The sequence below is a fragment of the Sceloporus occidentalis genome, unplaced genomic scaffold (genome assembly GCF_023333645.1).
Source record: "Sceloporus occidentalis isolate IW3139 unplaced genomic scaffold, rSceOcc1.0.p SCAF_45, whole genome shotgun sequence".
In the NCBI taxonomy this organism is placed as follows: Eukaryota; Metazoa; Chordata; class Lepidosauria; order Squamata; family Phrynosomatidae; genus Sceloporus; species Sceloporus occidentalis.
This window is the reverse complement of record NW_028317025.1, coordinates 4,948,317-4,964,589: the sequence shown is the minus strand read 5'-3', so window position 1 is coordinate 4,964,589 and position 16,273 is coordinate 4,948,317. Positions and strand designations below refer to the sequence as shown.

General features: G+C 42.0%; 1 protein-coding gene across 1 annotated transcript in view; it reads right to left on the bottom strand.

The window, feature by feature from the left end:
* Window positions 1-4,410: 4,410 nt before the first annotated feature.
* Window positions 4,411-16,273, bottom strand: part of LOC149289506 (C3 and PZP-like alpha-2-macroglobulin domain-containing protein 8) — a 62,688-nt gene continuing 50,825 nt past the window's right edge. The window contains exons 33-42 of the mRNA XM_089490553.1: window positions 15,443-15,598; window positions 14,393-14,455; window positions 13,624-13,835; window positions 13,186-13,273; window positions 7,034-7,108; window positions 5,928-6,033; window positions 5,613-5,723; window positions 5,153-5,365; window positions 4,993-5,064; window positions 4,411-4,586 (exon numbers count right to left, since the gene is read on the bottom strand). Of these exons, the coding sequence (XP_089346679.1) occupies window positions 4,411-4,586; window positions 4,993-5,064; window positions 5,153-5,365; window positions 5,613-5,723; window positions 5,928-6,033; window positions 7,034-7,108; window positions 13,186-13,273; window positions 13,624-13,835; window positions 14,393-14,455; window positions 15,443-15,598 (1,272 nt within the window). The remainder of the gene's footprint in view (window positions 4,587-4,992; window positions 5,065-5,152; window positions 5,366-5,612; window positions 5,724-5,927; window positions 6,034-7,033; window positions 7,109-13,185; window positions 13,274-13,623; window positions 13,836-14,392; window positions 14,456-15,442; window positions 15,599-16,273) is intronic.

Below are 16,273 nucleotides of genomic sequence, written 5' to 3'. Positions count from 1 at the left end.
AGGAACGAAAAAAAACCTTTATAGGTTTGAATTTGGCGCCCTCCAGAAGATCCGATTTGCGCATGATCAGTAGCGCGATCGGATCTTCGGTGGAACGCAACGCCACCCAGGCGTGCGTTCCACCTACAGCGCATGCTCCTCTGCCAGCCACGATGAAAAGAACTCCGACACAACCAGAGGGGACCCCGCTCTGCTCACCACCCAGGGAGCAATCGGAGGCTGCAAACCCCCAGGCAACAACCCGTGTACCTCACCAGACTTCAAATCTTCGGGGAAAATTCCCCAGCACAGCATCAAGTCCGTCCCGTACAGGACAAGAAGAAAACTGGGGCTGTTCAGGGGAAGCCATTTTTTATGGGTAAGTACGAGGAGTTCTCCATTACTTAACCCTTTCTATGCTTTTTAGCATCTTGTCCTCAGGAGAGAACACTACCCAGTCGTACTACCACTGTATGGCAGGAAAATATAGTTATAGCAGAAACAGAAGCAAGCAAGGGGGACAGAGTGTGCAAGGGGGACAGAGTGAGCAACAGGGAGACCGAGCAAGAAGCATAGCAAGACAAGACATACATGGTACAGGACACAACAAAGGACAGGGAACAAGGAACACAAGGGATGGAGTGATGAGCCGAGATCCTCAGACGCTTCTCCTTTAAGCAAGGATAGGATATCTTAAACTGGAACATGGGGAGAGAGAGAGAGGAACCGAAATCCTCAGATGATTAAAGGAAAAGAGGGCAAAGGCACATAAAAGACTGAAACACAAATACTGGACTAGCCTAGGACTATATGATAACAATTGGTGATCTAGTCACATCTTATGGCCATAGTATTTTTAGCCCACCACTACGCCAAAGTACTCCAATATTCGGTGGGGCCTAGCACTAAACCCTGCCTAATGAATTACTAATAAGCTGAAACTAAACATTAAACCTAAACACAGAACAGAGAAGGACATACCTTTAGACTGCAGACTGAAACAAACATAACAAATGGGTGGGGCACACCTTTAAATGGAAACAGACGTTGACGCTAAGAGCAGGACAGGAACAAAGTACCAGAAATGGCAGAGCACAAGGAAATCCAGGAATGGATTACAGCAAAGGGGGAACTGTAGCGAGACAGGGAAACTGTAGCGAGACAGGGAAACTGTAGCGAGACAGGGAAACTGTAGCGAGACAGGGAAACTGTAGCGAGACAGGGATATGCAGCTCCGCAGCCTGGATGGGGAGTGACATCCCTGTTAAAATGCCAGGTTCTTGTGAGTTTAAAGAATGAGACCAAGACAAATCATGTCAGAACATTTTTCACCTTTAATGTGACCTATAACGTGAACAATTCAATGGCAAAACAAGCAGAAACCTTTGAGGGAGGGGGGGATAATTAAAACAAACTAACAATAACCTGGTTGCATAAGTGTGCACACCCTCTTATAACTGTGTTCAGAATTAACCAATCACCTCCATTTTATTTTGATCTTTTTTTCACACGTATACTCCAAATTACAGTGTGCCAGAAGCTGTGTAGACAGTTCTTTTCAGTATCTAGCCTGCCCAGTGCATCCACGTGAGAGCTAATAAACTTCTTGACTTTATACACAGAGACTAATTGCAATTTATAAAGACACAGGTATGGGAAACTGTGTATATATATATATATATATATATATATATATATATATATATAATATATTAATTAGTCATAACATTATGACCACTGACAGGTTAAGTGAATAATACTGATAATCTTGTTACCATGGCACCCGTCAGTAGGTGGGATATATTATGCAGCAAGTTAACATTTCGTCCTCAAAGTTGATGTGTTAGGAGCAGAAAAAATGGCCAAGTTTAAGGATCTGAGCGACTTTGAGAAGGACTAAATTGTGATGGCTAGTCGACTGGGTCAGATCATCTCCAAAACTGCAGCTCTTGTAGGGTGTCCCTGGTCTGCAGTGGTCAGTACTTATCAAAAGTAGTCTAAGGAAGGAAAAGCTGCAGTATCATGGGCAGCCATGGCTCATTGATGCATGTGGGGGGCAAAGGCTGGCCTGTTAAGTCAAACCAACAGATGAGCTGCTGTAGCCCAAACAGCTAAAAAAGTTAATGCTGGTTCTGATAGAAAGGTGTCAGAACACACAGTACATTGTAGTTTGTTGCGTATGGAGCTATTCAGGGTGCCCATGCTGACTCCTGTCCACTGTCGAAAGCGTCTTCAATGGGCACATGAACATAAGAACTGGACCCTACAGAGCAATGGAAGAAGGTGGCCTGGTGTGATGGATCACGTTTTCTTTTACATTAAGCGGATGGCTGGACATGTCTGCATCTCTTACTTGGAGAACACATGGCACCAGGATGCATCTATGGAGCCCCCACCTCGCAATTTACAGGACTTAAAGGATCTGCTGCTAACATCTTGGTGCCAGATACCAAAGCACACCTTCAGAGGTCTAGTGGAGTCCAGTCCTCGATGGGTCACGGCTGTTTTGGCGACAATACTAGGCAGGTGGACATAATGTTACGGCAGATCGGTGAATATTACACAGCACCAAGCTTTAGACAACACAAAGAAACCAAGAGGTGGTAAATAAAAAAAGACAAAAAATCATTATTTGTACCATTGTTTATTTTAGTTTTAACAAAGGTTTCAGTAAGTATATCTGCACTTACCAGATACAAAAATTACATCCATATAATATACATACCTAGCATAAAGCATAGTCAAAGCTTATAAAACTTAGAAAAACAATAAAATATTGACTACCATTTACAATAGAACGTATAATTGATACAACTGGTCTCCATCAAACACACCAGTAGCAGAAGGCTATTGTGTCTTGTTTTTTCAGTGTATATTAGAAGCTTTAAACATATTATGATCAAATGTTTATTAATGCCTTTTCTTAAACCCCATTCCCCTGGTCCAGAATATACCTTACATCTAGAAAAAAACACACCTACTTTCAGTTAAAACTTTGGCAAGAAAACAGAAACACACTTCAGTTTAATATTTAATTTATATACATGTGCATGAAAGGACAGTAGAAAAAATATATATAATTATATTTGACAAAGTGTCTTTTATACATTTAAATACTGGTCAAGTGGCATTTTGCACTGAATAAAAATGGGGAAGTGGGGGAACATAAGTATGTTACTGTTTTATAGTATATTTTACTGCATATAATTCTGGGATATCATTCTTTAACCATTGTTGCAAAAGTGGATCACATTTATGTCTTTCTTGTGACTTGTGGCAAATAAACCCTAAATAAGGTAAATATGACATAAGGTAAAAATGTATTACTTAAAGGGAACAATAATTAACAAGCAAGTAAGGCTGCTGTTTAAAGTTAAGATGTCCTATGGAATTTTGTATACATGATCACATGCATTGAAACAGAGGGATTTTCAATTAATACAAGTTTAAAAAACAAAAACCAGGGGCATTCAGAATTCAGAATAATCTGGATGGTGGTGTACAGGAAAACATTGGTATTCATTACATTGGTTTAATAGCTTCCCTGTGTCACAAAATTTGGCTTTCTGATCTACAAGAAAATGTAAGCTATGGGTAAAATGTAAAATTTTTCCTATATAAACCTTATTTTGTGGATACTTACAGCTTCCTTCTTGGAAAGTGCACACGAGAGTAAATGTAATGATATTCTGCACCAAGCTGGAAAAACAGCTCAAATGTTTTATTGGATTTTAACCTGAACCAAACGAAGAATTCCGTCCAGCTAAAACGAGACTATTTGAAAAGGGAGCTTTAAATATGAGGGGTGCAGCAATATACTAATTGGTTTTAGGATGTATCAGCATTAGATTGGGATCTTACAGGGATTTCAGTTTTTAAGAGACTACATTTGGTGACCAAAACAGAGAATCATTCCATGATTTTAGCTCTTTTTTGGCAATTTTTTCACAGTTACAAAAATGCTCATAAGAAATAATATAGCAGCCAAGTCAGTTCTATTTTCTGTTCTGAATCTTGTAATTAAAGGATATATTATTGTGATCCAAGTCTTTATTGGGTTGGCCAAGAAAAATATATGATCTGTACAGCTTCATTATCTGTGGATAAAGAAATAAACAGGAATGGTGAGACTGCATAAAAGGCTGACTGCATCTCATGCTTTCATGAAAAAGACAGACATCACAATTGATCAGTCAGAACCTATATCTAATGTGGTCAGTCCATTAAGGTATGTGCCCATGGGATAGTGTGCTGCATTTGGTCACAGGGCGACCTACAAGCCTTTCCTATATAGTTTGAAGTACATCCTATAAGCTGAGAGTCTAAATGGCATATTTTTCATGTTTTTGAATGCCACGTTTATGAAGGATAAAAAAAGACATCTCAGAGACAGTACGTGTCCACCATCTATTCCTGGTTGCAAAAGGATAGTTACCATTCGAGAGTTTCTAACGCTTTTCCTTTTTTGGCTTCTTCTGCTGAGCTTGCAGCTGTTGTGAATTCGATGGCCATCTCCATGCCATCCTCATTTTCAGCAGTGTATGGATCAACATCATATTCATAAGAATAATAAGATACATCTGACTGGTGAGCAGGGACTTTTTCCTCTACAACAGAGAAGCAGGATTAAGCAAGCACTAAAGCCAACGATCTGAAATTTCACTACCTCTACTAACTCTTTCCTATAGCACCACTTGTTTCATCAAGTATGCCCTCATGTAGAGTGGTAAGTTAATGAATCTGCTGATATTTCACCAAGATTTAACTATGCATCACGCAAAGAATAACTTTACTATATTGTTGAATTTGTATTTGCCCTAGAAGGCATTTTCCTTCCATAAATATGGTTGATCTTCCCTGAAGTGGAGATTTTGTGAACATGAGCAATGACTTTTTTGCAATACCCTTGGGATGTTTACAGGGAACATACTTAAAACTGCAGTGGAAAGTAATTTATATTAAATCTAAATCTAGGATGATTTGCATTGATGCATTTTCTTTAGTGCATTTTACCCGTTCTCTGTCTGGGTGCTTCCTCCTCTTTAACCACTGGAATGCCTGTTTCAACTTCAGTTAATTCATCTTCTGCACATAAGCAAATATACAGTAAATAACTAGAAAAATATATACTGATAACATTTTATTTAAAACATGACAACAGCTGATTTATTACCCATGGTACACTGAGACATGGCCACACGCTCAATTCTTGTATTATTTCTGCAGGCTGCCACTTCCATCTGGCACTGGTTTTGATAAATATTGCCGTCTGACCCACACACAGGATCTCCATCATATCCACAATCTCTGTAGCACATGCAGCGTTCAAAGTGATCCTGGTCCGGACAGGAAAATCCTCCACTGCAAGAACCAGTGGGGGCAAAGCCTGGAAGGGCAAAGAATATTGCTTGTAACACCTACATTATGAATCATCACCACAGTGAAGTTAAAGAAAGGAATGATCCACATTCTAGCCCCCTCATTTTTGCTGTCATATGAATATGCATGTGTGGCCCAGCAGCCTGCTGTCCTATGGGCAGTTCTACCTATTCCACCCAATGATGACTACAGTAAAGAAACAGAAACAAAGGAGTAAAAAACAGGGAGAGACAGGATTGGTTTGTCATTCCTACCTGTCCATTGGTTCATGGAGCTCTCCACCTCATTACACATTGTCCCATCGCATAGCTCACGAGATAGTGGGCTGTTCTCACTAGCATTATAGAATCTTGTGGCTTCGAATGCTGCGTGTGGTTCAAAGGAAAAATGGAATGAGTTTGGATCATAAATTAACAGCCCCACATTATGGCTGCATCAACAAAACTTTGAGTTACAGGTCACAGTGGTGCTTTCATATATAACGTGGTTTTCTTCAAGCGCTAATGAGGAGAACTGGCCCTATAATTGTCCTGCTGCATGTTAAATATTTTATTCTTGGTGATACTTACTTGGTTCATAGTAGTCATAAATTTTGATGGGAACCGGTGCAGTTTTTCCCACAATATATTCCCTGAATGCATGAAACCGTACACAGGTCATGCACTGACTGGGTATCTGCAAGAATAATTGCATACATCTATGTTCAATCTGTACAGGCACTTATGGAGTGAAAACATCCTGAAAAAACTAAAATAATTGCTCAACCAGTGTTAACCCTTTACAACAGAGGGGTAAGTACAAACAGTGACAGTTTCTTCTTTGTATGCATTGGCATACACAATTCAAAAACTTAATCTTATTTTGAATTGTAAACATAAGGAAAAAATGCACAACATTTTTGGAGCTATATGTCTCTTTTCTCAGTGTGTTAACCTGGGTTTCTATAAGACGATAGTCAGGCTCTCGCCTAGGCTACCTAGGCCTAGAATTCATGGTTGGGGGTTAAAAGCCCCGGGTCGCTTTAGTAGGAATCAATGGTCCTATTGGGTAGGGACCCCTATAAATATACTCAGGTCTTAAGGGTCATAAACACTCCTTGAAGTACAGGAATGTTGGTACAGAGCTAATTAGTTCCAGATGGCCCAGTTTTAACAACAATTTAAGCTATTTTTTATGACACTAGGGGGCATTTCACAAACAGTCTTGATGGTCACATAACCATACTTGGGAACTTCTGGGCTCCGGCTGCCTTCCCTTGCTGGACACGGCCAGGACTGCACACTGACGTCAGGGGCGGTCCCACCAACGTCAGTGGGATTCCGTGCTGATGTCAGTGGAAGTTCCCGCTTAAGTCGGGGGTGTTCCCGATGATGGCAGCGGAAAACACCCCCATTTAAAGTGAAAAGGGGCGGGGAGCAGAGCATGTCAAGCCGGTAATCTCCGGGTCAAAAACGGAGAGTTCCCAGGTATACACATAACAGCTTGTTAGTACAGGATAAATTGAAAAGAAAAAAAGAAAGGTGTTTCACTAGATGCAACTTTTGCATCTCCAAGATGAACAAACACTCATTCACTCCAAAAGAAAATTATTATTATAAAGTGATTATATGAAAATATGCAGTGCAAACATTCAACTACTGTAAACAAGGTAGGGACATTTTCAGAAAAAACTCACCTCATCAAAGTAGAACAACACTTTTCTTCCATCGACTTCATAACGTTTTAATCCGATCTGCTTGTTCATAAGTAACTGAAAGACAACATGCTTAATGGTGTGTATATGCATACCCTGCTATAATACCTTCATTTTAAGGACACTCGCGAGTAATTGCTTCACTTTAAGAACATTTTTATTTTACATACATGCCTCATACATGTGTATGTTAAAGTGGGGTATGTAACAAACCAGACTCCATTCCACCCTGCCGCACAAGCAAAGGGGCAGTTATGTTACAGTGCAATGTCATTTAAGTCCAACTAACTGGCTCTTGGCTTTTAGTCACAAGTCAAATTATTTAGAAGGACCCCATCTCAAATACTGGTGATGAAAAGGACAAATACACATAAACATGTTTATATACAATTTTTGTTAGTGTTCATTTGTTCCTAAAGAGGACAAAAAATAGCAGGAAAGACTTCTAAGACTTATGAAATATTTCCAGAACCGTTATATTTATAACATATTTTGCAAAGCAGTTTATTGCACAGCTAATTGGGTCTGTATAGTAAGCAAACAGACCGGCTGGTTTGGAACAAATCACATAGGAAAACAACATGTAAGTAATTTAAAGGGCTATGGAAGTAGGCCCCATAGACTGTTAATGAGGTCAATAAACCTGAATTCCTTTACCCGCTGAGAACCCCACACATTCCCCAGATATATCTACCGGACAGAGAGGGCTCCGTCTGGGCTGTGGAATGCCCAGGACGCCTTGTGCCACAGGAAGCTGGAGACAGCAAGCTGCTCCTTTCATATTAACCACACCACCTTCACCGGGCTGTATGCCTGCTCTCTGGTGCCAGATCCAATTATTATGTCCACATGTTAAAAACACTAAGACAACATCCCACTGGGATTTTTTTTTTTTTTTTTTAATAAGGATTGTTTTCATCTACATTCTCTTTGTACAAAGCAGCAAACTATATGTCTCTGAGCTCTACATAGAAGAGCCCCTAAAACAGCGTGAGGTTCATTTCAGCTTAGGCCTTTGAGTGCCTGTGATCAGGATACATTTTTTGTTTTATATTCACACAAATACGGTACTTTAGTGGTGCTTTTTGACAGCTTAACCAAGTCATCTTGTATCATGGGGCAAGAAAGAAGATTTTGCACCATGGCTGGAAATTCTGTGTCTGTGTAAATGTTTAAGTACTTTAGAGTGCATTATTCAATGGTAGGGTTGTCAGAGACATTAAACTGTCCATTTAAAAGTTAATCCCATACATGCCTTGCTTGTCTCTTATGTATTGCTTGAACAACAGTATCGCCTTGAATTAGAGGGATTCACCTCATTTTTCTAGTTGGGGGGGCACCATCACTAGTGCCACCTGTTCACATCTACATTAAGCGGTACTGATGGTGTAGTAGTTACTTGCATAGCTTTAGGGTCCTTGCATTATGAGGCCATGATGTTTTTCTCTCCACCTAACACTAATCCCTCTCAAAAATCATCCACTAAACTAACACTAAACCCTCAAAAGACAACCCCAGATTAAAACAGCCTGTTGGCTCTCAGGAATCACAAAGAATAAGGGTATCAAACAATTTTGATATACTTTTTTTTTTGCATACTGGAATCGGACCCCACTGTTGCACCTCTATTTAAGAGTGAATTTGCCACCCTAATCACCAAAATGCACATTGAGCTGCTTATGCTAAAAAGATAACTGGCTGCCTCCTGCTCCCTCTACTATACATAACAAAAGTTATGTATAAACTATGTTAAAAATGGTTTCTCATCTGAAGCTTTCTAGCAATACTGAATATCTCTGCAATCACTGGGTAAGACTTTTTTTTTTTTTTTTAACAGAAAAAGCTTTTTGAGGATAATTAAAAAATGTGAAACACATTGTTACATATTAACATAGAATTTGGTCTATCTAGTCTTTTTTTCTGCTATACAAACTTCAAACTTTACCTGGTCTTTGGCCTTGTCTTTATATTCAGAAAAGCCTTAAGGATATCCTCAATGTATTAACCTCTACTTTTTTGTTGGGAAGCTGTTCCACCCTCTCAGCGAAGTAAAACCGCCTTGCATCACATCTACTGCTGTAGACAAGGTTTGTTCCAACATCTGTCCTCCATTGGCATTTACTTCCTTCTTATACTTAGCTGAATCCATTCTATATGTAAATGTTTATATCACATCCCATCTCTCTCTCTTCTCTGCTCTGAGCTATACTTCAAGGTCACATAGAAGATACCTGTCTCAATTCTGAAAATATATTGGTGGTATATTAGCAATCTACATAAAACCTAAAATACATGCAAAGCATACCTCCGCTCCAACTCTGCTGTTATCCACCGACGCGGAAAAGGCCTTCGATAGGGTGGACTGGTCCTTCTTGCTGTCCACCCTGTCCCATATGGGTTTTGGCCCTGGCCTGCTCGCCTGGATAGGCTCTTTGTATACCACTCCCTTGGCTCGCGTCCATGTCAATGGTTCCCTCTCCGATCCCTTCTACATCCGGAATGGGACCCGACAGGGCTGCCCGCTTTCCCCGCTTCTCTTCGTGCTCGCTTTAGAACCGTTCCTTCAGGCCGTTAGGATGAATCCGGATATCAGCGGGCTTCAGGTTGGGAGGACTCATCATAAGGTTCTGGGCTACGCTGACAACCTTTTGTTTGTTGTCACCATCGGTCTATAGTAAGCTTACCAACTTCAAACTCAATGCCTCCAAATCAGAGATCCTCAACATGAATTTGCCCCCTGCTGTTGCTTCTCCTTTGAAATCCTCGTTTCCCTTCACTTGGTGTTGCCCCAAGCTTAAATACCTGGGTGTGTGGCTGTCTCCCAACTTCACCCAGCTCTTTTTGTATAACTTCGCGCCTCTACTGACTGTCATTCAAGCTGATCTCCGATCGTGGAAGCGGTTAACAATCTCCTGGGTTGGCAGGATAAATACGATTAAAATGAATATCATGCCCCGTGTATTATATCTCTTTCAGACCCTCCCTATTGCTATCCCGTCTTCCTTCTTCGCCTCGCTCCGGACGGCTTTCATGCGATTTGTGTGGCACTCGCGGACCCCCCGGATCCGCTTCACGCTCTTATTATAGGGCCTGCCACCTGCTCCGGTGTTGGAGTGGTATCACCTCCCGGGCCACAAGCAATGGGTCGAGGTTGAGTCCACCCTGCTGGGATTTCCTGCGAGGGTACTGCCCTGGCTTTCCATTCCGACAGCTCGATGTGCGGCGCTGCCCCACCCTTTTATTCATGCTACCCTGAAGGAGTGGCTCTCCATTATATGGAAGTCCCGGTTGTCTTCTATCCCCTCCCCTTTGACTCCTGTTCAGGATAATCCCGACTTTCCACCTGGGGTGGGTGCCACCCTCTTCCCCTCGTCTCCTCCTGCGGAGAGGTCTGACATACGCTTTTTTGTGACTACAGAGGGTCTTAAGCCGTTGAGTCGGCTTGCTACCCGTTCGCCTCCCTCTTTCACTGATGTATTCCACTATGCTCTGCTGCACAGCTTCTTTCGTTCCTTGACTCCTCAGCACAATGTGTTGCGTGCCCTCACGCGGTTTGAGGACCTCTGCACAGCGCCCTCACTCCCTGCTCACGGTATCTCGCGTCTCTATGGCCTGCTCCTTGAGGCCTCCAACCCTGACCACCCCCCATTTATGGGGCGGTGGGAGTCTGAGCTTCAGATTGTTCTCTCTTCGGAGCAATGGGGGAAGATCTGTGCCCTCATCCGCCACTGCTCCAGGAGTAACAGAGATCAAGAGATGGCATATAAATTGCTTGCACGTTGGTACCGGCCCCCCTCTGTCACGTCCATATATCACCCTGACATTCCGAACAAATGCTAGAGGTGTGATGCTGCCCCGGGCTCTCTTCTGCACTTGTGGTGGCACTGTCCCCGCATCGTTCCTTTCTGGGAATCTATTCATCGCCAGCTAGCTCATTTTACTGATAGAGATATCCCATTTACGCCAGAATTTTTTCTTCTTCATCACATCCCGTACTCGGCGTCCTGGTTCCGGAAGTCGGTTGTCCGTCACCTCCTCACGGCAGATAAAGCGTTGGTCCCCCTGCACTGGGGTGATCCTGCTCCCCCTACTACCAAGGAGTGGATCCTTCGGGTGGAACAGATACGGGTGTTGGAGGAGTTGTCCCTTTCGGCCACGGGGTCTGCTGAGAGATATCAGAAAATGTGGTACTATTGGTTGGACTTTATGTCTGGTCCCCTGGTTCGCTCTCTGCTTACCTAACTCCGCTACTTTTGCTGTCTCGCCAGTTCTCCTGGATTCCCTCTCCTTTTCTTTCTTCTTTCTTTCTCTCCCCTTTTTTTTTCTCCTTATCCTTCCTACCCCTCCCCTCTGTGTCACTGTTGCTCCGTCGTCAGGTTTCCTGGTCTCGCGGTGCCACGACAATTGCTATTCTCTTATGGGCCCTTTCCTATGTGCTACTGGGCTCCTTCTTTCTCACACGCTTGACCTGCTGGTCCTGGACCTTGTCTCCTGGTCCGCTTGTGCTGTTTCCGCGACCCTGCCTTCATTTTCCTAATTTCGCCCATCTGCCTCACACACGTTACACTACTACATGGCATCCACCTGCTCTGCTGTTCTGGAACCTGTGTTACCATTCACCTGCGTGTTTTTGGATTCCTCCATGCTGTATCCTCTTTTTGAGGGACATGTGCCTGGTCCCTTGTTCCGTTGGTATTGCATATGTCATTCCGTGTGATATTGTTCTTGCATTTCATCATGGCCCTTCTATTGTTACGCGACAGCATGCTGGGAACCACTTCTGTAATCTACTGTGATGCTACCTATGCCCCCCAATCCCTTTTTTTTCCTTTTTGTATCCCTCCCTCTATTTTTGTTGTTTGAAAATTTGAAAATTGTTTGAAAATACAATAAAAATTTGATTTACCCTAAAACCTAAAATACAAAATGCAACAACGCATACATTACCACATTTGGTTTTTTTTTCCAGTCTACCCCAACATACAGTAATGATATAATATAATCATTATAATTATAAGGTTTTTAAAAAGTCCTACTTTTTCACAACTTACAATTTGTATATTAGCTTCAGCCGTGCAAGTTGCAAAATGCAAAGCCACCATTCAGGGAAAGCATTTTCAGTTTTACCACATTTATGAGCTTGTATACAGCAGACCATATGAATATCGTATTATCCCGATTATAGGCCGCAGGTCTTTAAAGTCGGACAGGTGTTCTTTTTTTCTTTAATTTAGCCCTGCTGCGGGGGACCTCGATCTTCCTCTCTGGCAGCCGGTGGACGTCTGCGCCATGCATGCGGCGATTCTATGAAGGCGCACCGGCATTGCATAACCTTCCGGTGCTCCACCATAGAAGCCCTAGCGGAAGTACTGTCCAGCAGCGGTGGAGGTTGTCTGAGCGCATCACGCAGACGTTCACAACAGAGATGAGGATCCCCCGCAGAGCTGAAGGGGACCTGGATCCTCTTCTCTGGCAGCCGGTGAATGTCTGTGCAATGCGTGTAAACAACTTCTGCTGCTGCCGGCACTTCCGCTGGGGCTTCTATGAGCGCCGGCATAGAAGCCCTGGCAGAAGCGGCGAGCAGCAGCAGAGGTTCTCTACGCGCATCGCGCAGACATCCACTGCCGGCCCCGCCAGGGGGTCTAGGGGTGTATTGGTACGTTGGGGGGAGGTAGAGTGGCATATCTGGGGGGCTTGAAGCATATCAGGGGAGCAGAGTGACATATCTAGATGGCATTAAGCATATCAGGGGTGCAAAGTGGCATATCTGGGTGGCATAAAGCATATGAGGGGAGCAGAGTTGCATATCTGGGGGCATAAAGAATAACAGGGGGGCAGAGTGACATATCTTGGGGGCATTAAGCATATCAGGGGAGCAGAGTGGCATATCTGGGGGGGGGGCTTTAAGGGTGCGGCCTATAATCGAGCCAATACGGTATATAGCAATATTCTTTCAACATAATGGCAGAGGTGTTTGGTTATAGGCCATTATTATCATGAACAAGACGCTGAAATACTGTGTTTGCACATAAATATAACATAGTAAGAGGTGGTGTTCATCCAGTTTGATCGCATTGTGTATACCACCAAAATGGTAATTTAAGTAGTTCATCACGGGAACCGTGAAATATTACCTGCTCTAAGCTTACAATATCTGCTCGGAAGCCTGATAACAGGGAGAATTCAAGCACAGCCATGTTAGAAGCACCTGTGTGAAGCCACCTAAAAAAAACAAAAATAATATTGTTACCCATGGCCATATCTATATCTATGCATAGGTTTTTCTGGTCTACATCTACTGCACTTTTTATACACATGCCAACCTCAGTGTTACACAGGAGAAAAGGATCAGGATTATTCATGTAGTGTATGCCAACTATAAACTTTAGATTATAAAAGTTGTCTACTCTCTAAGGCAATGGTGCCCAAGGCCTTTCATATATTACCTAAATATGTTTTCATCTACAGAAAGCATGGTGAATAGAAATATACTTCAAGCCGAGGTGGCAGTCTGACAGCTAATTATATTGAGGGGAATGATTCTCATCTGTAAAGAGGGAGGTCAGTCACACCTGGTGCAGGCCTCCAGAGTTACTTTGTACTCCTGGTGGTCTTGGTGAGAACTTGGATCATCATCATCATCAGGAAGTGCACGGTCCCTCAGAAGAGTTTCTGGGCGTCCAGCATATCTCCTCTCTCTTGCAGGTTTAGGCTCTTTTAGATTGACTGTGAGCTGGAATGCAGGTTTGGTTACAGGATCTGGAACATTGTAATGGACATCAATCTGGTGGAAAGAAAAGAAAGAATTGTCAGAATACTCAGACAACTTATAACAAAGAGACTGTACTCTTCTAGCAACAAGGGTGTCTACTCTAGGTTATGCATTATTTCCATTCATAAAATTCCGACATTTTTTCCACTTCATTGCATGAAGAGAGAGCATTAAAAAAAGAATGACAAACAGAAAAGGGAAATTTGTTTAGATTATTCCAAGTATCATTTTTTAGATAAATGGTAGGTAAATGGACTAATCAAGGAGTAAAGTTAATTGAACAAAAGTACTTTGGTTATCAGAAATTAAAAAAATTGAGGTGTGAAGGATTAGCAGATTAAAGCTAAAAAGTTGAGGTGATGGTTTTTAGAGTGAATGGAAGTGATTTTCCACTAACCAAACATATGCATCTCCTTTATGTCAAAGAAACAGAATGGCTTCAGAAGGTTTAAATGGTTTCTGGTTATTGAGAACTTCTGGAAAAACGGAAGTCATGAGCCATAAATATTCCTACCTGGGGTATGCAGGGAAAAAAAAACAACCCAGTGATTGGATCCTTGCGAACTTACCTGCATTAGGCAGCAGCCTTCACCTTTGGCGCTGACAAACAAGCCAGTTGGAATGCTGGGAATCTGCATGCAATATAATGACATCAATGTTAATACGAAAGACAATACTCTTGAGGAATAACAGAATCACAACTGTTAGCCCTTGATTACAGAAGTGCACCATTTTTTTGGAGCTTTATATTTTCATCATCACTATGTAATACTACTACTACTACTACTAATACTCTGGCTGATAAAATACAGTACATCCTGGCAGGTTTTCAGACCTACCCCTAAATTGTTAGGGCTCATTGGTAGCTGGCCCTGTTGGACAGCTATTGACCAATGGCTTCAGAGCAGAGAAGATACATTCCCAGTGTCTTTAGATGCTCCCTCCACATAGGCATGCATCCTTCCTAGAAGCAGTTAAATGCCTAATAGGCATGTCAGGGGCACTGGGTGTCTGAAAATGCCTGCTAATCCAGACACCCAGTAGGGGCACATAACACATGTCTGTGGTTAAGTGCTGTGTAAATTATTGGCACTATATAAAAAAAGATAACAATAATAAAAATAGACAAGGAGGGAGGGGAGTGAGAGCTGGCAGGCTGCAGTGATGATGGGACAGGAACAGAGTAAGAGTTGTACATGTAAGAGTTTGGTGGTAGAGTGAGTGTTGTTTCTGTTTGTTGTTAGCAGGAGTGCATGAGCATATGGTGTTAGTGTATATATTGTGTCAGGAGGGTGTTATTGTTAGCATGAGTGTGTGTCAGAGTAAAGTGCTATATTGTTAGGGGTAAGCCTAGGGTTGGTGTGTGTATATAAGTGTCTAGAGTGAAAGGGTGTTAGAGTTATAGGGTGCCTAGAGTAAAAGAGTGTTAGAGTGAGTTTTCATGTTAGTGCACATAGGTACCACTAACCCTAGGCTCACCTCTAGGTAAGGATTAGATTCCCATTTCCAATTCAAAAACCATACAACAAATTCAAAGACATAGGCCACAAATTGCATTAATGACTGTGGACAGCATCCCCTTTTACAGTACATTCCGGATCCCCCAAGCTTCTGCTCACCATGGCTGTCTGCAAGATCTTCTTGTTCAGATAGTTTAGCTCAAAGGTTTCCTGATAATCTAGGTTGGTTGATGCCAAAGATATTGTGAGGTTAACACCACCAACATAGGAAAGGATTGCATACTCTGCAAGAGCTTGAAGAGCTACACAAGTGTCCTATGAAAAGCAAAACATATACATATTATTTATGTTACACTGAAAAAGGGTATATTAAACATGCAAATAGGGTGATCTTAGATCATCATACCATTCTGTTCCTCAGTTTATTTGTATAACTAGATCTATTATTTGTGCTTCTTATGGGGCCCTAATAGAGGGATCAATTGATTTTGTTGAGGTCCCCTACAGACTTACATTTATAAAATCACTTGCTGTGCTCATTTGAATACTCCCTGGGTCTTTCTCTGACAGCAATGTATTTATCCAGACAAGATGCTTGGCTCATTGTTCCCAAAGACACAACCAATATGTCATGCCTGAAGTTTTTTGCTCAGAAGAAACTAGAATTTTAGATTGGAATAGCAATTGGACTAATGGATGGAGTAAGATGATGGAGCTTGTCTCCAGTAAGCTCAAATTTGTGAGAGATGACCCTTAGCTGGTACAACACCATAAACCAAGCTATTATGTTTAGTTTTGGAACTTCTTGTGTGAGGTTGTGCCTACTTTTTTAAATATACACAGTTTTCACGTCAACCAGTATATGGCTATATCTCTTAATATTTACTGCAGGAACCATAGCTGTTCTGACTGCTTTGGTAAATCCCATTATTAAGATGGTAGTTTTACAGCCAAAATGGAAGTGGCAGGCATTATTCATATTAACTACCA